The following is a 22,671-nucleotide window of genomic DNA, read 5'->3' as shown; positions in this document are numbered from 1 at the left end:
GTAGTGACCCTGAGCGTTGGCGGCACGAGCAGGCTTCTCTTCGTCAGCGACAGAGTCTCATGAAGCTTGTTTCTGTGTGACACAGGTGCTCAGCGGAGTGTGGTTCCTGCGTCGAGGGAAGACGTCGCTCGTGGGGGACACGGACCACGGTTGACGACGGCTAATGGCGGCCCCATTCACACGTACGGCGTGAAGCCTATGTGTTTGTGTATTGGAGGACAGCGGTTCAACTAGGATTTTGTGACGGCAGACATTTATTTTTGCCTCCTCGGGGCAGACTTTTTATGTGCTCACGGACTCCTGGTGGACGTTAAATAATAATAAACGCTTGGTTGATGCCTTGACATTACGCCAGGGCGGAGTTTTCAACCATGGAACGTGGGTATCGTCCGCCGGTCTGACAGTCCTTGGGCCTCTCCTCTGCACGTCGTTCCCAAGCTGAACGGCGGTTGGCGCCCGAGGTAGATTACCACCTCAACGACGCCACGACACCTGACCGCTGCCCGGTGCCGCACATTCAAGACTTTTCAGCATATCTGGCCGGTACGCTGGTGTTTTCTACAGTGGACCTGGTGCGCGGATACCACCAGGTGCCCATGCATCCCCTGGACGTTCCCAAGACAGCAGTGATAACGCCGTTTGGTCTTTTCGAGTTCCTGCGGATGCCTTTTGGACTCAAGAACGCCGCTCAAACGTTCCAGCGCCTGATGGATTCGGTGCTATGGGACATGCCGTTTGTGTTCGTCTACCTGGACGACATACTCGTCGTCAGTGCTTCGTGGAAGAGCACCTGTCACACCTCCGAGCCCTTTTCCAGAGGCTCAGCCAACACGGGTTGATAATCAATCCTGCAAAGTGCCAGTTTGGGGTGTTTGACATTGACTTCCTCGGACACCGCGTCACCAAAGCCGGTGAAGCACCCCTGCCGGCAAAGGTTGAGGCTGTTGCCGCGTTTCCTCACCCGCTCACAGCCCGGTCGCTCCGTGAGTTCCTGGGGATGGTGACTTTCTACCACCGTTTCATCGCCCGGGCCGCCCACATTATGCGGCTGCTGTATGAGGCTTTGAAGGTGTGAAGCTGACAATTGAGCAGCCCGACCAAGCAAGGAGGCAGAGGCAGAACGTCCAAAAATACAACCCGGTGTGGGCATTTATTAACTCATACACATATGATATGACACAGCCTCAATCTGCTGCTCCTGTGCGCACAGTCACCAGCCACCACACTACCAGCCTCCAAACAGACAAGTCACTATTTTCGGACACTTTCTTTGCTTTACCCCAGTTCTATCACTCTTTCCTCCTTTGACCATAACACGTGTTTCCTGCTGGGGTACTGCCTGGTTCCGGGGCACCCCAAACCCTCTCATGGTCGGGCCACCATGAATTGATGAATCGGACCCAATGTTGCCATCACCAGCCCCGCGTTGGTGCGAAGGTGGGACCATTTTGCCAGGTGGTAACCCAAGTCTTCCTTTGGTCCGTGTACCAGGCATTGAAGCATCAAACTTTTGTTGCAATTACCGGTTACGCTAACGCATATAAACGGAGAAACACAACAGAATTTAAATACCATTAACTGTGTCTGTTTCAGTAAGGATGTCGTCCGAATGCCCGATGTGCAGACTCTTCTATTTGGCTTTGAACAAGCACCGTAAGCACAAACATGCAGTGCGGAACTTGGAGGAAAGAGGCATCATTCTTAAAATGGCCAGTGGCAGAATAAATGTTCGGACCAAACCCTGTCCCATCACAGGGTGTTCGTATGCTGGGAAGAAACTGCACCGTCATGTCACTCATGGCCACCCTGAGTTATCCCGAGATGAAGCACATCAGGTCCTGGCAAGGCTGAAGCATAGTGTGGCCCTGCAATTGCTCCATGACCTCAGACAGACTAATCCCATCATTGGAATGGCTACATCATTGGATATAGACAATGAGGAGGAATACCCGGTGCACCCTCCACCCTTCTCCCCACATACTGAGTGTGACGAAGAGGACTGCAGGCAGGTGATGCTGGAAAATGTGGCATTGAGGGCTCAGAAGGATGCCCTCATTGATGAGGTGAAGACCCTGCGCTCCAGGCTGAAAAAGGGGCTAAAACGCAGGCAGCAGTGTGCCACTGCTGCTGTGCTTGAGGAAGAGGAAGAATGTATACGATTTAAGGGCCTGGCAATCTCAAGTACCTCCGGCATAAACACAGCAGCCTCTGGTAGTCAGACCCCTCTCAGGATCCCGGTCAAGACTGTCATGCGGTCTCCAGCAGCCTCTGGTAGTCAGACCCCTCTCAGGACCCCGGTCAAGACTATCATGCGGTCCCCAGCAGCCTCCCGTAGTCAGACTCCTCTCAATACCCCGGTCAAGACTGTCATGCGGCCCCCAGCAGCCTCCTGTAATGAGGACTGGCCCTCTCCTCACTAGTCCACTGGGAAGGGACGGGGGAATACCATGCGTGAAATCCCGTTGCCTCAAAGCATGGAGACGTACATTCAGACATACAGACATCATTGTGACAGAGAGGTGCTTTTCCCGGTGTATTTCATGGAAGTCTGACATCGCCTGTTTGCTCCTGTAAAGAAAAGGTCTGCCTTATGGACGGAGTTAACATGAGACTTGTCCTTCAAATGTACACATGTACAAATGTCCGCAAAATGGAAATGTGATGTCAACTTCCAATGCAAAGTCCCTGCCACCGGCAGGACACATTTTACCAACTGTAAACCAACACTTGGGGGTGCTCTATGCATGTGTCTGAGGGTAAAATAATCATCATTCTGTATATGTTTGTCAATATCATGGACATTTCCTTTTCAATTTGGGTCCACAAAGCTGACACAAGATACCCGCAGATAAGCACTCATCTCGGACTAAAATCCTCAATGCATAGCAGTTTTAATGGCATTTTTGTTATTTAGTATTACCAGGGGCACGAACTTCTGACCGGTGTTCCCTCTTGGTTTAGTCCGTGGGGGAGTCGTTAAGTGTGGGTGCACAGATTCGCCTGGTGCACAAGGTTATGGAGGTGGGTGTCTTGCTGGTGCTCAAGTGTCCATATACGTCACCCCATATTCACATACATTTTACCCGCCTTAAGAGACACTATTTTGGGGTACAATTTATCCATTTTCACCCCTTTTTTCTGGTTCTTCCAAAAGTTAACTTAGACTTTTTCTGACTCTGGAGGAATTTAACGGGAGTTGTCAGGGGACTATATCCACCTTAAGAGACACTATTTTGGGATACATTTTATCCATTTTCACCCTTTTCTCTGGTTCTTCCAAAAGTTAACTTAGACTTTTTCTGACCCATGTGCATCACCCTGAATCTCTGCCTATGTGCCTGTGAAATGCCTGTGAAATGCTGCTCTCTACCTCTGTTCACATCACTTTTACCGAGCTTTCACACACTTATTGCTGGGTAATTAAACCAGTTTAATGCACTTTTTAACACTGACATACCCAGGATTCAAGCTTCTTTCCTGGGTTACATAGTGCTGTGAAGCAGCCTGTCCTCTGGGTGGGAGAGCGAGGTGCTGGAAGGAGCTCTCTGTCTGGGTCACAGCCTGCTGCTGCTGCTGCTGCTGGTCTCTCCCTCCCTGTATTCACATAACTTTTACCCAGCTTTCACACACTTATTGCTGGGTAAGAAATCCATGTGCATGACCCTGGATCTCTGCCTGTGTGCGTGCAGGACCCTGCTTAGAGCAGTGACTCTGCTGTACATTTCATGAGTCAAATGTGGATGAAATGGACAGATTCCTGTACATTTCATGTACATTTCATACAATACAATACAATACAACTTTATTTATAAAGCACTTTAAACCTCCAGACCAAAGTGCTGTACAGGCAAATAGATAAAACACAGCTCAGCTCACACACCATAAAACAAGTACAAGTAAAAACAAAAAACAATTTAAATGCAAAAAAGCAACACTCTAAAAGATGTTGAAACGCCAAATGTTAAAACGCTAAGGAGAAGAGGTAGGTTTTAAGAAGCGATTTAAAAGCAGGCAGTGTGGAGGCCTGTCTGATCTCCAGGGGCAGAGCGTTCCACAGTTTGGGAGCCGCGACAGAGAAGCAACGGTCCCCTCTGAGCTTTGATCTTGTTTTAGGCACATTCAGGAGCAGTTGGTCCGCTGACCTGAGAGGGCGGTTCGGCGTGTAGTGCTGTAGCAGCTCAGCAAGGTATGGTGGGGTCATGCCATTTAGGGATTTAAAAGCAAATAAAAGAATTTTAAAATGGATCCTAAAATAAATTGGCAGCCAGTGGAGAGAAGCTAAAACAGGGGAAATGTGGTCAAACTTCCGTGTGCCAGTTAAGAGCCTTGCTGCAGCATTTTGCACCCGCTGCAGTCGTGCGAGCGAGGACCCACTGACCCCCATGTAGAGAGAGTTACAGTAGTCCAGCCGGGTGGTGACAAAGGCATGGATTACTGGCACGATTACTGGCGCCTCGACTTAAAAAGTCGAGGCGCAACAGGGTCATTTGGAGAACCAGAGGGCTTTAACTTGGAGACAATCTCCTGTACAAAAGACAGAGCTACATGCTCAAACTGATTAAAGACAGCAGAGCACAGTGCAGGAACTGAGGGGTCATTTGCAGGAGCAGAGATTTGAGCTCTAGTGGAGTTTACCTTATTAATGAAAAAGTGAAGAAAATCTTCACAGACCGCGGTAGAGGTCTCCATAGAGCTATTCTGGGGGGCATTAAGGACCAAGTTAATAGTCTGGAACAGAACGCGTGGCTTATGACGATTTGACAGAAAGATGTCAGATAAAAGTTTGCTTTTTGCCTCCTTCACAGTGATCTGATAGAAACGCCAACACTCCCTCAACATTTCAAATGAAACTTGCAGTTTGTCCTTTTTCCATTTACGCTCAGCTCTACGGCAATCCTGTCGGACAGCCCGAGTCGTGTCATTTAACCAAGGCTCAGATTTAGTTTTAGGTTGCCTGGTTTTTAAAGGAGCAACAGTGTCTATGGCAGCTTTTCAAGTAGAGTGAAACCATGAGCTAAGCTCATCCGTTTCAGGTGACATAGGTTCCCGATTCACACAGTTCTGTTTAAAGGCAACAGAGAACTGACCAGCAGTGGAGGGGTTAATAATGCGAGCGCGCCGAGGAGCGCGCGGTTTAACCATTTTACAAGAAAGACTCACATCAAATAATACAGGCATATGATCAGAGAAAAAGGCGTCACAAATCTCCAGGTTAAGAACAGGCAAACCATAAGATAAAACAAGATCAAGTGTGTGTCCGCGTTCCTGCGTTGGGCCAGACACAGACTGCACAAGATTAATTAGATTTCATGAGTCAAATGTGGAAATAACTCTCATAATAACGTTATTAGCACCTTTTACAACTTGAGGATCGAATGTTTTTAATAAGGGCTATACAAGTGTTCATACTCGGTTGTTTATTTAGTTTGGCCACAACGAATATTTTCCTCAGAGTCTGGCGCACTTCCTGGGGGCTTGATCTGCACTCCTTATAACAAAGGAACAAAGGAAAATACATTTTGACAAACCATGCGTTAGCAAGTTTGTTGAAGTTTGTATATGTACTCACACTGTATAGTTCAGTCAGACAACTCACGTGTTCCTTTAACATGTTTATTAGAAGCAGCATATAGTTGAATTTGGCGACTAGGCTCGGGCATCATCACTCCATAGATATACATAGCACGATGAGTGTTGATTAAATAACTAACACCCCGAGCCTACAGGTGGAAGCTGGGGTGGTGGTGGGGCAGGCAAGCAGCAGCAACGTAGAGGTAGCTGCAGCAATAGCAGCAGCAAGCAATGCATGGAGAGAGATCTGGCAGGTTAAATAGAGCGGCATATTAAGGAGACTCTGTGTGGTTGGTTGTAGAGTGGCAAGGGGGCGTTATGTATGAATGCAGCATAAGTGCTCGAGTTGACTGCCTGAACTAGCTCGCAGGCTTCGCCCCATTTGTGGGATGTGTTGGAGCAATGAGTGGTCTGAAACCCACCTCGGCTCAACGCGTCCTTTGATAAGCTAGTCAAATTTATAAAAGAAGGAATTCAAACCACCAGGATAAGGTTAAACAATAATCTGTTTTAATGGTAAAAAAAACAACAATACAAGTTAAAAGAGGGTACCCCCTGCTCTGGTCCGAGTGCTGTTAGATCTTATTATCTTGGCAGCAGGAGGAAAAAAGAGACCGGACAAAGCACACAACAGGATACATGTAAGAACAACGGGGAGGAGTTGTTCTGGATACTCCTCCCATAGGGCCCATCTATTGGGAGATATAAAAAAGATAGCCTGTTGCAGCGAATCAGTGCAAGCCAGCCAGGAGGCAGCCCAGAAAAAAGAGTCTCTTCAGTTTGTGGCAAAACAAACACATCTGGGGGGTATACTACGAAGCAGGATTTTCGCTTAGCCGGCTAAATTCAGGGAAAACTCCGGCTTTCCAGTCCTACGAAGCTGGTTCTCTTTTTAGCAGGCTAGATCTCCATGGTAACTTATGCTTAGCGGCTAACCTGGTCGGGACCAGGTTATGTTGCAGGCTAAGAGCTCAACTCAGTGAAAGCACTGCCTGCAGACCAATCAGAGCTCAGTGTGCGGAGTTTAAAGCGATCAAGTCATATTACAGGAGAAAGGAAATACAGAAAAGCTGCCGTTGCAAGAAAGACGGCCGGCAAAAATCACTGACTGTGTGAACGTGAACATTAATAGAATATCACCTCCATCTTCAGAGCAATCTGACTATTATAACATTAGCGTTAAGAAAGCTTACTTAAATATCTGCCACAACATAAGTAACCGGATCAGAGTAACATTAAGTAGCCTACAGTCCGCGGCATATCACTTCATAATGTATAATTTATTTTCTTATCTGAGTCAGCTGAGCCGTATCTGGCCGTGCAACACTCACAGTGTCACATACTGTATGCAGAAGTATTATTTTAAGCAACACATTAAGTTGACGAAACACTTGAGACAAATGTAATTAAAGTCAGATCCACTCGTGTCTTAGACGGGGCAGTGATATCATAAACCTGTTAATGTGTTTAACTCATGGATGTTTAAAGTTTAACTTCTTCATATGTCTAATATTATAGTTGACTTTTCATTCAGGAAGTATGACGCTGTGCTGTCAGTATGCTTCTCCATGTTTGTGATTGGTAGAATGCTCCAAATACCACCCCTTTCATGTGAACGCACACCTAACTAGATAGGGCACGGCTGGCTTGAGCGATCCACTTGATCCACTCGGTCGTATTACCATTTAGCGAGAGCGCGTATGTTTTGGATTAGGCCAACCGGCTAACTCAAACATATCCAGGTTAGGTTGAACCAGCGTCGTAGTACAGGCCCCTGGTGTCCGTGGTTCCACATTCCTGCGCCCTGCATACACACACATTTTCTGCATAGACTTCCCTCTCTCCGGCCCCCTCCCCATCAGTTCAATACACACACAGTTTCACATACTTTTGGTATCTTAAAGATATGTTTACGACCTAGCTGTTTATAGTTGGCCAATACAAGTAATACATATCAGTTACTTTAGATCCCACACCTAATTTAGACATGTAGCCTTCCAGATACTTGCCCTGTATCTAAATAAGGATGTCTCCTCTCCCACAGCTCTAGTCTCCTGTCATGCAAAACTGCTCCTACTTCATACAGAGTAATTAAGCACATTTAAGCCAACTACTTCACAATGTTGTGGCAATTTAGTACTCACAACATGAAAGAATAAAACAGAGATAAATCAATAAAACACAAACACAGGTATAGTAGAAGATAAGATAAGATAAGATAAGATAAGATGAACCTTTATTAATCCCCGAGGGGAAATTCAGTTGTACAAAAGCAGCAACAGGGTAAGCGTGAAAAATAGTACAGCAAAGATTCACACAGATCAATAAAATCTAAAATAAATAACATAAAATCAAGGAAATAATGATAATAATAATAAAAGACTATAAAAATAGGAGATATAAAAAAAATAAAAAAAATAAATAAATAAAAAAAATAAGAGTAAAATAACTGTCAGCATATATACATATTTCGTCATCATCTAAATTATAAAGTGCATAACAAGTTAAAGTGACAAGTTTAACATGGGTTGTGAAAACAGTATATATTTATGACCAGTGATTTAATTTGATTTCTTTCTCCTATTTAACCCCTTGTTGTGCAGCCTGATGGCTACAGGCACAAAGGACTGTCCGAGGCGCTTGGTGCGTTGTGGTGGAGGGATGAGTCTGTGGCTGAACGTACTCCTCATCTTCACTAGCTCTGCGTGGAGTGGGTGGGAGGGGTTCTCTAGGATGCTGTCGAGCTTCCTCCTCGTCCTCCCCTCTGCCACCTCCTCCAGATTGTCCAGTTGTACTCCCACTACAGAGCTAGCCTTCCTCACCAGCTTGTTCAGCCTGCCAGTGTCCCTAGTGTTTGTGTTTCCACCCCAGCACACCACGGCAAAGAAGAGCACGCTGGCCACCACAGACTGGTAGAACATCTGCAGCAGCCTCGTGCACACGCTGAAGGACCTGAGCCTCCTCAGGAAGAACAGCTTGCTCTGTCCCTTCCTGAAGAGAGCATCGGTGTTGTCTGTCCAGTCCAGTTTATTGTTCAAGTGTACTCCCAGGAACTTGTAGCTGTTCACCACCTCCACATCCTCCCCCCTGATGGTGATGGGGGTCAGAGGCCTCTTGCTGCTCCGCCTGAAGTCCACCACCAGCTCCTTAGTCTTGCTGATGACAGTAGTACAGTAGAACAGTAGTTGTACAGTTTAAAGCCACTGCAATGAACACACACACCCATCTTACTCTGCTGTCTTTCAGATGTCTGCCACGCTGTGTCCAAATAAGGATATCTCATCTCTCCCATCCCCACTACTCTCAATACAAATGTTTCACTTCTCATATGTCCAGCTTCTTGTTATACAGACTGCTACTATTTAATACAAAGTAATTAAGTACACACAAGAATATATAAAAACACACATATATTAGTGATAACATAATTCAACACACTTCTTATATATCAGGTGACATAATGAAATGAATATACCAGAAATACGCTGTATTAAACTTTCTGCAATAACACGTTACTTTAATTCCCCCTTTTGATCAATTTCTCAACAGATCAAATTACACAAGGCATTTGAAACATAACTACTGTCATTCTTTTCCACTGTGTCTGTCCCTCAACATTATACAAATCCATCAGAAGCTGGGATTTAGAGCCCTTTAAACATTTGGGAACAGCCCATCATAACAATTTCTTATGACAGTGGAGGGAGACCAAAATATGTTAAAAAACTGCGTCCTTGTCTGCTGAGCCACTCATCCTCTCCCTCCGCATAAGCCAACAGGGGCATTTGGTACTGAGGGGGAGGAGCAGCTTTTATTTCAATGGTGGAACTGATTAGTCTGACACATAATGAGCGGATGCACGGCACACAACAACAACAACCACATGTTATTAAAATGGCCATAAAAGTAGCAACAGAAATAAAAAGAGACCTTATTAAACCTTTCCATTGACCAAAACAGTAAACTACCACAAGTGATTGTGTATCCCTGATTGTTCATGCATAGTTTTGGATAGGGTACGAAGGCCTTCTAAAGCCTTTGTGACAGAACCGTCCGGAGCCGTGTTGTTGGGAATAAACGTGCAGCACATATCACTGAACATTGCGCAAACACCCCCTTTTTCCGCCAGCAGCATATACAACGCCATCCTATTCTGCACAGCCATAAGGGACGTTGGACCCAATTGTTCAGCCAGGCCTTCTACCGCGTCCCTAGTAAGATTCGCCAATCGGAGTATGTTATAATGTACATAGTTGATCCTGTCTACATTTTTGATAGGGGTCACAGGGAAGAGGGCAGAGATAAGTGGCATACTTTCAAACCCTGCAGCTATTTGGTCAGCTAGTATTCGTCAGGGACCCCTCGTGGGATTCCTATGGAATCGATGTAGATGGGAGAGTCGAGGGATAAATCAAACGTGTTTCTAGGGTCCCTTTTAGCCAGTACATGTCTTCTACGGCAGGTAATTAGGTTGGTGTTGAGGGAGGCTTTAGGGTCCGTGGGCACCAGTTGTTTGCCTAGTAACATTAGGGGTGCATGGAGGCGCACCATAGCACACAATCCTACAGATAGTTCGGGGATACGGGTGAACAGGCGGTGGCCCCCATAATAATAGTAGAGACCAGCCCTGGCCCAATGTCCTATACTAGTGCTAGACACGGTGTGGTTACACCAATCCGTAGAGACATTTCCTAGGTCAAAACGTGGAGATTTTTGGACCATGGTGAAACATGTGTACCCGCCGGCGCCTTTGTTAGGCGTAAATGGGCCTGTCCTAGTATCATTGTCAATTGGAGGGAAAACTTCGGTTAGGGTGGCGCAGTTAGGAGGACTAGCCATCTTGATCAGTTGTAACATACAGTCGTAACCCCAGGTATCTGTGGGAAACAGGGGCGCAGGGTCAGTGACTAACTGCGGGCGGGCCGTAGCACAGGCTAGGCAATCCCCTGCCATTTGTTATTGGGCTGCTCGGGCAACCCATTTTAACCATCGATTGTCATCTGTGTATCCTGTGGCCATTTGGATGATGTCTAGAGGTTGAAGTTGGCTATAATCCCCCGTACATTTATCCATACATGTGACTCTAGACAGGTATTTAACATTAGATGCTGCATGAGGAAGGTTTTGCTCTACCTTTGGTGTAACTTTAATTTCGAAGAGGCCTTGTGGCGAACCCTTCCCTGCATGTACCGCGAGGACATAAAGTCTAGCGTCGGAGAGCACGACATTCTTTAGCGTTATGCGTACCGGATTACAAAATATGGGGGAGCACGGGACGCCTGGGTTTCTCCTGACCACGTTCATTCTATATTTGAGAGATCTAACAATTTTCACCGATCGACCGATCGGCATGTATCCCCAATCACGAGGACCCGAATTTGCCAGGACACCGGACCAGGACTCGCAGGAGCAACCATAGGTGTATGAGACGGCCACATAGGGTTCACCTTCGTGAAAGTAAGAACTGCCTTGAAAACTGGGATCACATCATCATGTGAGGTTGACTTTGTGACCTGGAGAACATTTCAGCTGCAACATTAGCTTGTTGATAAGCTTGGGATATGAGATAGTTTTGTAGCCATTCGTGGTGAAGGCATCTGTGCTATTGTATGCATTATTTTTGTCCCAACATTTCTACAGGCATGGCAGAATATGGCACTATTTTCACATGAATATTCTAGCCCTTGTCTATTTGTATATCACGAGCTGCAAAATGACCGCCTAACCCCACTGTACAGGTGGGTACTTGTTTAGATATACCTGCGCAGGCTCTGTTTTGCCGTGGTATCCTGGCACCTGCGGGCAGTAGAGGGGCGGCGTAGTTTCGGGCGACGAAGACTGCTGCTCCGGGGGCGAGGGCGGCGAGTCAGGCGGGAGTAAGCTAGTGTCCACAACGGAGGGTAACGTGATGTCCCCATCTGACCTGTTGCTACTGTCTGCAGTAGATGCAGTGTTGCTGGCGTTTAGTGATGGTTGCTTTAACCCTTTTCGTATAAATGATTATCCACAGATGTGTGTCACTGCTGTGGAAGCACTTTGGAAATGATGCACGCACAGCGGAGCAGGTCACGCGCATCTGACACAATTTGTTGTTAGTATTTTTCGCTCCGTTCTCTTTTTTGAATAGAGGGTGCATAACATTCAACTGCCCTGAAGATCCCGACGCGAAGCCTGAAGGGAAAACACACCAGGTTTACTAATCTACCCGCACAATTTGTCTGGTGTCGGAATGGGCACTTGTAAATGTCTATAACTACGTAAATGTATCCTGTAAATATAATGTATGATGTCCTTTATTGTTTTATGTTTCATGTGGAACCTATATGCTGCAGGTCTCTCTTGAAAAAGAGATTTATGATTTCAATGGGACCAATCTGGTTAAATAAAGGTTTGAAATGAAATGAAATGAATTCGTCATTAAAGTGTTATCAAAGCTGGTAAAGGTGCAGCTAGTTTTATTGACTTTGTATAGCTTGTGAATCTACTCCAGGTGGAACTCAAATCTTATTTAAGTATTGATTAAACTTCATTAATCCATATTTTTCTGTAGTTGTATTTTTCAAAAGTTGTTAAGATGTGTCTTTAGAGGCCAGCAGTGTTTTAAGAGTCTTTGGAAAATGTTCTTCCTATATTTGGAAGCTTTGAAATACAATTGTTACTGCATATCATTCAGCTTTCAGCAGGCAAACTTTCATTCTTAATTCAGTTATAAAATGACAGAAATAGTTGTGTTTTTTTATGGCAAAACAAGTAGACTGCCTCTAAATGTGCCCAGTCAGAACTTTTTTGTAAATATCCAAATTTGTTGTGAAATACAACTGTATGGCCTTAACAAGGTTCTCTTTCTTTCTTATTGTATTTTTTGCCAAAGGAAGTCTTGTTATTAATGATTTCTACAGAAAAAATATAAACAGCTCAGGCATACAGAGGAAACTGGTCTTTGTTTGGGCCTCCAGACATACATTAGTTGTTTGAACTTTAATATTGTTTGTGGTCCTTCAGTTATCAAGATACCACTCTTACAGACATGATGGGGATTGATCTTCTGATATAACTTTGGGTAAGAAAGATTTCAGATGTCTTTTATAATATCTATTTTGTCTGTATTTAAAAAAAAAAAAAAAACTTGCCTTCAGAACCATTGCTTTCACTGTTCTTAAATGATTGATAGAAAATAAAATATCAGTTATTTTCTCATGACATAAGACAAGCACATTCACAGAAGGTGTACAAATCCTGTGTAAAAGCAAAAGTCAAGGCAGACTTTTGTTGCAATCTCCACCAGTAAATCTTGACGTCATGCAATCAATGAAATTTAAGATGCACATTTTATTTTGGATGCTTTACACATTACAGCATATTTACCAATCCATTACATTGAATGCTAATCCAGTGCAGAACCAAACACCTCCACCTCACAGAGGATCAGGTACTCCCATCTTCCAGGGATACCTATGTAAACATAGCGGCCGTCCATCCCGTTGGGAACCTGGAAGTCAACAGTATAACCTCCCGGGATGCTGGTGATATTAGCAAACCTGGTAGAAGAAGCAGAAATCACTACGTTAACCTCAGGAAGGGTTTATTGAAGTAATAGGCTTTTCATTTTAAGTTCAACATGCACTCAAAGCGTCATTAGGTTTCTACGATTTACTTGGTTAGAATGTTGGTTGCAGATCTTTTAATTAGGGCTTGATAATGAACAATATTTATATTTCAGTAATGTTTAAATAAATGTTTTCAAATCATGTCACAGAATCACAATTGACGACCCTCGATCAGGCCTTTAATTTGGCGACCTTGGTATTTGTCCATTTCTGTGATCAGATCAGAACATATTGCAGGAATCATTCATACATGAAGGGTATTCCGCTTCAATCCTATTTCTTGGCAATGTAAGGATTTTTAATCCGAAATGTAGCACCAGGTAAACTTGAGAAAGAAAAACTGAATAGTTGTTCCTCAAACGTGTTCCAACTAAATACCAATTTAGTGACTTTTTAATATTAGTATTGTAATAGGCTTTAAGTTACCTGGGATTGTCAGCACCATTGTTTCCAAGAGAATCTCCAATGCGGATCTCGGCTCCATTGAGTCGGTCGGGGTTTTCATATCGGTTGGTTATCTTAACAGAAAACACTTTGTGTGTTTTGGGCAGAGACAGCCTCCACCAGGGGTTCAAATCCCAGGCTGTGCAACTGCAAGAACCGTCATCCCAGTCGGAGGCCCGATTCCCATCAATGGCATAATATGCATTGTAAAACTTAAACATTGATGACTGTGCGGCTTTTCCTTGAATGGCCAGGTTCTCCTCTGCAACAAAAAAACAAAACAAAGATGTAGGTTAAATCAATAACATGTATGACTCCTGATGCAGATTGTTTTTTATTATTCTGTTTCACCATGACTCTCAAAAGATGTGATTTAATTTGCCGTCAGGATGAAGGACACAAAAGGGATAACCCCACCATATATAAACAAATAACTACCATATAGTTATTTGTTATTGGAAAAGAGGAATTAAAGTAATATTATAGTCTATAATATATTGAGTCTATAGTTAAAGTTATATATAACTACAACTGCACTAAGTTTAACTAAATGTGTCACTCAGTTTTGGCAAATTAAACTAAATAAGACCTGTTTTAGTAATCATAAGTGACATGAAAGGCTGGTACATACTTTCTCTTGTTCCTATTAATGGGACCATATTTTACAACTTGAACATCATGCTGGATTGAAGAAGACTTGAAACAAACAATTGAGATCATAAACTAATAGGTACACTCTATCCAGCAGTAATAAATCAAGTGAGTTGCAAGACAATTTGTCATAGACTTCTACACAATCAGACTTTTAGAAAGAATGCAGGGTTAAGGCACTTCTGCATTCAGTTAACTTTTCAGCCGCTTGGCTGACATGACAGTTCCTCGTTTAGATGGAAATCACACATTATTTATGTAAGATCCCAAACCCTCACCAGTTGGGGCATGGTACCCGTAGACTTCCACCTCACAGAGGCTCAGGTACTTTGCATCACCCGGTGAACGCACAGTCACATAGCGTCCCTCCACATGATTAGTGAAAGTCAGAGTGTACAATGCCTCTACTGTAGAAATTACACCAGCCCTAAAAGAAAGAAAACAAAAGTGAGAAAGAAAGAAGAACATGAATGACATGTTAAACCCCTAAGGCAGGGGTCGGCAACCCGCGGCTCTTTAAGCCCTCTGCTCTGGCTCCCTTGAGTTTAGACATAAATAAGAAGGAAATTAAATAAAAGTATTTGTAGGAGTATTTAAATGTTGTTGCACGGTTGAAAATGTTTCGTATCTTGTATTTTGAGGTGATACTGTGACACATAAGTGTGCAACTCATTTTTGACAGGATAACAACTGGTGACTTCTCGAATTGTGTGAGTAACATTCTGTTTTTAGACTTCTCTGTTTCAGTGTGTGTACTCTGTATCAATGCTCTGTAGTTGATCTGACTGACATTGTGATTTTAAATCTCAAAACCGCTACAGTATCTGTCAGGCAGAAACATGGGACAACTAATTTGACAGAAACCTTAAAACTGAACTAACTGACTGCTAGGGTTAACTTTGATTTAAACATTTGTAGAATACTAAGAGCTTTATTGAGTAGGTGTAATTAAGGGTTAAACTCATAACTTTATAACTTAGGGTTTAATGTAATTGTAAAACCATTGGGCCACTGAAAAGACAATAACAACTCAGGAGGGAGCCAGTCTATATTTCCTTTTGAGGGCAACCAGCTGCAGAGAGTTAACTAATTAAAGGGGCGTGGACCCACAGCTGTAAGAACTCAGCAATCAGGTGTCCATTTTAAGTAGCACTTTCCTGGAGCGTCAGACGAAGACTGACAAAGACAAAGGAGTCCTGCGGGAGTCACGAGGGAGGCAAATCCTACTTTGATTGAGCTAAGTATCGCTGGTGTTTTATTTTATTTTGTTTTTTAGCCCCTCATGCTATAATCATGTGTATTTTCTCCATTCCTGTTTATCTGTCTTCCAGAGATGGGGTCGTTACTAAAAAAAAGTAATATATTACATATTACATATAGATTACACTTCTTTGTTACTCTACATACAAGCGTTACTTTACTCGTTACTTTACTCGTTACTTTACTCGCAGGGCCGGCCCGCCCCTCCCTACAGGCAGATCACGCAGACTGCGGCACACCTACAGTGTAAGCGCGCCACAGTTTTCCCTCTGCGAGACTCCAAATTGCACCCCCAATTACTATTGCATTAAGGAAGACATAACACAAGTCTTTCTTTTCATATGCTCTTTAATAAAATAGGCTACCAGCCTACCACAACAAGCTAACAGTCTGTGAAACGTAAAGACACTAATTAATTAAACCAGTTCAAGACGCATTATTCTTATTCTTATCATTCTTTATGAGTGCAGTAACAGTAAGGTATCTAATTACTTATTTATTAAGTAGGCCTATTCCATAACCATGATGGTCAAACTAAAGTGGTAGAGACATGGCAGAATTCCTACAATGAAGCGGGACATTGAACTGTTCACCCATGAGAGGGCAATCAAGAGAAGAGAGCGAGCGGCCCCGTTGAGGGAGTTTACAGATAGAAAGACAATAACAACAAGTAGGCTATATTTAGGTGTTTTTTTGTAAATAACCGACGGTATCAAGAGGAAGTAAAGTTCCCTGGGTTGTCCCTTATACCCTAACTGCCATGAGACAACTCAAAATCAAGTTTCCAAAATCCGACACTGAGGTGGTCTTAGCGCACCGGCAGATGACAGCGCTGACAAAGTGTGTTTCCCGCAGCAAGATGCTACAATAATAATTGTGGGCTTATTATGTTGATTCGGCCACAACATAAAAAATAAAAACAAACTCTCGGTCTCTCTAGAGGGGCAGGTCAGCCAAAAAGGCCAAATGGGCCGTTGCCCGGGCAACATTAGCCCGTACCTGCAGCAGTGGATAACAGCTTCTGGCCTGGACACAGTTTGCACCTCACCGTCATATTCCTGTCTATTCTTCAGACAAACTCAAAATAATGGACATACCTCCACCCCTCGAAAGTTATCGCTGACTCAGCCATGTTTATGTAGCACTGCACGTGGAGATGTGGACACGCAAATCGCGCAGATTACGTAGGCTACATACAGGGGCGCCGTAAGGGGGTGAAAAGTTAGGACGATTCTAAGGGCCCGTGACTGACAGGGGCCCCAAAATGTTTAGAACATTAAGAAAAAAATGTAAGTAACCTTTCATCAATCCTCAATAATTAACATTAATAGAACGTTATATTGATAAATTAATCACTAAACTTACGATTCATTTAACTTATTTTCTTCCAAAAGTTAATTACCCAAAGCCTCTGTACACCCCCTTCTATTTACATGTAATGGTTTGGTCCTGCCTCCAAACGCGCGGCACCTGCACTTGCAGAGTGATGGCATGTGAGGAGGGATGCTAGTACTTAGCCTACATACGTGTGTTGTACCATGTTTCAACGACCAACAAAGTCAGGCTCTAAGAAAAGAAGAGAAAGAAGAGAAAGGAGAGAAAGACAAGAGAGAGGGACTAAAGTTTTTCACAAGAAAAGGTGGGTGTGGTCCATGAGTGGTGGAAATTAGTCTGTTAGCTAATGTGTTTTTGTTTACTAAGCTGACATTAAGTACTGTTAATATCTTTACAGAAAATTCAGAGGTCTTTCATTTCACTGCTCTTTTAGCTGACATGTAAACGTATGATAGGTAATTCACTTCAGAAACACTTTTTGTTATATTCCATGCTATGCTATATATATCCTCATTGGTCATGTGCGCGTTCGTGTGTGTTGGAGGAGGGGCTCTGTAAGGAACTCTGAAGGAAGGGACAGATTTTTTTCGGTTGTGTATTTTCAAATTCTAGCGCACTCGAGCTGGTTTCTCCATTCTTACCTACCTACCTTTAATAAATGCAGGCACATTTTTAGCAGCTATTCATACTAAATCAGTTGTCCCTCCCCCTGGTGCCAGGACCAACAGATCCATCTCTATAGGCTCAGCAGCCCTGTCCCCCCATAAGGCTGAACGTGAACCAGCTTTTCTCCCAACTGAAGGAGGTGAGCAGCATTGTGTTGAATGACATGCCACTTAACATATCTGAAGGGAGACTGGAATACAATATATATATATATATATATATATATAACAAAAAGCTAACATCTAATTTAAATTATACATTTCAAACACAGTATTTTCCCACACAGCCAATGATCTATATAAAACAAAAAACTGCTTTTAGTCTATTTAGGATGATGGACAGTTTGAAGCATGGAGTGATCAGTCTGTATTAGGTAAACAAAATGTTAATCACCGACATTTTGGTTATGATATTAATACTAATGTTATTATATTAAAGCAGGGGTGGGGAACCTCCGGCCCCCGGGCCATATACGGACCGCTAGACCATTTAGTACGGCACTCGAGGTAATTTATAAACAAAGTGGCCTGTGCCTGGTGGTGGCGCCCAATGTGATATATTTTCATGGGGCCCAAAATCCCTGGCGGCGCCCCTGGCTACATATAAACCTGGGGCGGAAACCCCTCTTGTCTGTCAGTGTGATTATGACTGATTTTATAAAAGTAACAAAGTAACGCGATACGGGGCAATGTTAGTAACTGTAGTGTGATTACTGAATTATAAAAGTTACACTACTCCGTTACAACGCGTTACCCTACTCCGTTACCGACAAAAGTAATATTATTAGAGTAACGCGTATAACCATCACAGTATAACCATCCTATACAATTAACCATTGTTGTTCTCTACCATCCACCAGACGCCTTGGGGAACTTCTTGGAGGAATTAGACATCCCAGTGTGCATCTTGAGAAGGATTTCAAGATGGCGCCTGTGTCGGCATGCCGTTCCCTCAGCTCTCTTTGTTTTATGTTTTTCAGAATGTCCCTGCTCTGCTTGTCTATGATTGCCAAGCTCTCCTCCACCTAAGACCCTCACTGGAGTTTATACTGCTGCCCAAACCTATATCTGGCAACCGTAAATCCGTAAACCCCCCCCCCCCCTCTACTGTCAGATATTCCCACCTACCTGCGCCGGTTGCCCTGCATCCTGCCTCACCAAAAGCGCTGTAGGCGATGGGGAAAGCATGGTGGCGCGCTCGTCCATCAAAAAGCACACCTTACAGCTTCTTCCGTGACTTATCCACACATCAGATGTCATGGCCCTCCCGCTGCATGCCATCCGAGGGTTCGGTGGATTCACCCTGTGTTTCTGGAGCTGCGGCCTCTGCTGGGCCCGCTGGCAGCTCCTCCTGCCCGACTGACTGCTCCCGGTCCGTGCGGCGTTCAACACGCACATCTTCGTCAGCTGAGACGCACTACACCTTCGGCCAGCCCGGAGAGAAAACTCTGCATGGCTTTGCTAAATGCTAGGTCAATAGCAAACAAGACGTTCCTGTTAAACGACTTCTTCACCTCATGATCTGGATTTAATGTTCCTGACGGAGACCTGGGTCCACACCGGCGAGTATGTAGGCCTACCGTTTTCTGAACTTCTTCCTCCTGACTGTACTTTCTTCAGCTCCCCCCGTACCACCGGCCGTGGTGGGAGTATAGCTTCAGTGTTTAGAGCTAAGCTCCAATGCCGTTTGCTTCACCCAGTAACTAGCTATGCTAGCTTCGAGTTGCAGCTTTTTGAATTGAACCCAGCCTCCCCTATACTCTGCGCAGTCGTGTATCGGTCAGGACTCCCTGGAAGAAGAGATCTTGTATCTCAATGGGACATTCCTGGATAAATAAAGGATAAATAAAAATTAAATATCGTCCGCCAAAGTACAATAATGATTTTATAACTGACTTTTCTGACTTTCTGTCCGGGATCATGGTGAAATATGATCGTGTTTTGATCTGCGGAGACTTTAATGTCCATGTGTGCTGCGAGTCTAAACCTCTGGTTAGGGATTCTTTAAACCTCCTCGACTTTTGCGGTCTTATTCAGTCTGTGGCTGGCCCAACACATGATAAAGGACACACCTTAGACTTAGTATTATCGTTTGGATTGTCCATCTCTGTGGATGAAATCTGTGCAGGAACGCGTATCTCAGACCATTTACCGGTTCTGTTTACAACCTCGATCCCTTCTGTAGGAGTCGAATCACGTGCTTCTGCGCGTTGTCTGCGTTCAATTAACCCCTTGACTGCCTTACAGTTTTCAGATGCTTTTAATACTTATCCGATTTGTACATTAGAGGTGAACTGTGCTTTTAGTGCGGATGAGCTTATCTCTTTGTTTAATTCAACATGCACACTAATACTGGATTTCGTTGCTCCTTTTATGCTTAGACGCAACAAAGTTCTTTCAGAGCCTTGGCTCAATGATTGTACTCACGCTTTTAGACGCGCTTGTAGGCGTGCAGAGAGAAAATGGAAAAAGGATAAACGTCATGTCTCCTTTGAAATTCTTCGTGCTTGCCTTTCCGATTATCAGACGGCAGTCAAAGCAGCCAAAACAGAGTATATTTCTCTGTTAATCTCCAAAAATAGCCATAAACCTCAAGTTCTTTTTAATGTCCTTAATTCAATCATTAATCCTTGTGATGCTTCTCCAATTGTGCCATCAACTACACTCTGCGATACATTTCTTACATTTTTTTATTGAAAAAGTATCTGCTCTAAGGCTAGCCTATACTAGTGCTACCCCAGATCCTGCTCCCTTTCTGTGCCCTGCTGTCCTCGACCATTTTGAGCCTGTATCCCTCTCTTCTCTCTCGGAAGTAGTCAAGCACCTGCGGCCGACAAACTGTACCTTAGACAGCATTCCCTCTCGCTTCCTTAGAGATGTTTTTGAATTAGTTGGAGCAAGTGCAACACCTCTCTAAGCTCAGGATGTGTCCCAGCTGCTTTCAAACATGCCGTGGTTAAGCCACTACTTAAAAAGAAAACTCTCGATCCCTCCATTATCGCAAATATCAGGCCCATCTCCCAGCTACCCTTTTTATCTAAAGCCCTGGAGCGAGTAGTCTACGCCCAGTTGCAATCATTTTTAACCATGCATGGTATTTCAGTCTGGCTTTAAACCTATGCATAGTACTGAAACAGCCCTTTTAAGAGTTTTTAATGATCTGCTCTTAGCCGCCGATTCAGGCAGCCCAGCTGTCATGGTGCTGTTAGATTTAACTGCTGCCTTTGACACTGTGGATCATAGTATCCTGTTGTCACGGCTTGAACAGTCCGCAGGCATTACAGGCTCTGACCTTGCATGGTTCAGGTCTTATTTGACGGACTGTAGATTCTCAGTGCAGTAAGGTGTTTTCTCCTCTGCCAAAACCCGTCTTACCTGTGGGGTTCCCCAAGGCTCGATTCTGGGCCCCATCCTTTTTCTATTGTAGGTTCAATTCTTAAAAATATAATATCCCCTTCCATTGTTACGCTGATGATGTACAGATCTATCTGCCTCTCAATCAAAATGCCAACTCATTACAGCAGTGGAAGGACTGCTTAATATAGATTAAATCCTGGGTAAGCCAACACTTCCTCAACCTCAATGAGAGTAAGACCGAGGTCATCTTTTTTGGACCCCAACCAACAGTCTCCCTGGTTGATATTCTGGGCTCCCTCAATAAAAATATCTTCCCCTCTGTTATGAACCTTGGAGTGACCTTTAACAGCGCCTTTACATTTGATAAGCAGGTTAGCACTGTAGTCAAGACCTGCTTTTTCAAAATACGACTATTGACAAAGACCAAGTCATTTTTATCTGTTAAAGACCTAGAAAGGGTTATTAACGCAGAATGCAGCTGCACGACTTCTTATTGGCCATAAAAAGCGCGACAATATCACCCCAATTCTGGCTTTATTGCACTGGCTTCTAGTTCGGTTCAGAATAGATTTTAAACTCTTTTTATTTGTTTTTAAAGCCCTAAATGGGTTGGCTCCTGCCTATATAGCCGAACTCCTCCATCGCTACACCCCAGGCAGAGCCTTAAGGTCGGCTGATCAGCTGCTGTTGATAGTGCCTAAGACCAGGCTTAAAACCCGAGGGTATCGAGCTTTTGCAGCAGCTGGCCCTAGGCTCTGGAATACTTTGCCCCTCCATGTGAGGTCGGCCCAGACCCTGGGGGTTTTTAAATCAACACTTATAACTCACTTTTTCTCTTTGGATTTTGTTTAATTATCTATTTATTCATGTATTTAGTTATTTATTTATTCATTTAGTTCTTTATTTTAATATTTATAACATAGGATTTCATAAAGTATTTTTAAAATAGTTTATACATTATTCAAATATAGGAATAGTAGATAGGATTACTTAAAATATAGTACCTCATCTTTTTTCCCTTTAGACCCTTGCAGTTTATTCTTAAAAATCCTTACCCTTACACACCCCCCATGTTCCCTCTGCTGGTCTATGGCCTTGTAGAGGGTAACGGGGTACATAGTCGCTTAGATAAGCGGGGGAGTGCATCTGACGAAGAGATAGGTTGTTGTGCTCCCTATCTCTGTTTCTTATCCTATATCTAATGGAACTGCTCGGGTCTTGATAGATTGAGTGGGGAAGTTCATGAGATCTTTCTAGAGGGTTATCAAGAATAACTTTTATCCAATGACCTTTTCCCTCTCTGTCTGTGTCTGTGTATTCTCTTGTTCCAATTAACCCAGCCACATTTTTTTTATTGTTTTGTATCTATATCTACGCCGGGATCCGGAGTCGAGGCTGATCCTCTTGCTGTAGTCCTTTGTCTTGGATCCTCTATCCTGAGTTCTGGATTAAGTTGTGGACTTCGGGTCATGGCTGAACCCGTCTCTGCGGTTCTGCCTTGGGTCTCGTCATGCTGCTTCCCTGATGGATTCCACAGGATTGTAGCTGACATCCTCGTGGATTCATCTTCTTATTACAGACACATGCATTTCCTAACATTCGGTCAATATGCTGTAAAATGTATTATCTCTTAGATTTACACACGGCATCTATTGCACGTCTGTCTGTCCTGAGAGAGGGATCTCTCCTCTGTTGCTCTCCCTGAGGTTTCTCCCATTTTTTCCCCTTGAACTGTGGGTTTTCTCTGGAAGTTTTTCCTTGTACGATGTGAGGGTCTAAGG

The 22,671-nt window shown here is 43.8% G+C and overlaps 1 protein-coding gene across 1 annotated transcript in view; it reads right to left on the bottom strand.

Annotated features, from left to right (window-relative positions):
- Positions 1–12,880: 12,880 nt before the first annotated feature.
- Positions 12,881–22,671, bottom strand: part of LOC117460795 (fucolectin-1-like) — a 28,129-nt gene continuing 18,338 nt past the window's right edge. The window contains exons 4-6 of the mRNA XM_034102372.1: positions 14,552–14,700; positions 13,605–13,884; positions 12,881–13,109 (exon numbers count right to left, since the gene is read on the bottom strand). Of these exons, the coding sequence (XP_033958263.1) occupies positions 12,956–13,109; positions 13,605–13,884; positions 14,552–14,700 (583 nt within the window). The 3' untranslated portion in view covers positions 12,881–12,955. The remainder of the gene's footprint in view (positions 13,110–13,604; positions 13,885–14,551; positions 14,701–22,671) is intronic.

This window comes from Pseudochaenichthys georgianus, chromosome 16 (genome assembly GCF_902827115.2).
Source record: "Pseudochaenichthys georgianus chromosome 16, fPseGeo1.2, whole genome shotgun sequence".
Taxonomy (NCBI): domain Eukaryota; kingdom Metazoa; phylum Chordata; class Actinopteri; order Perciformes; family Channichthyidae; genus Pseudochaenichthys; species Pseudochaenichthys georgianus.
The sequence above is the reverse complement of the archived record's forward strand: the minus strand, read 5'-3'. Positions and strand labels throughout refer to the sequence as shown.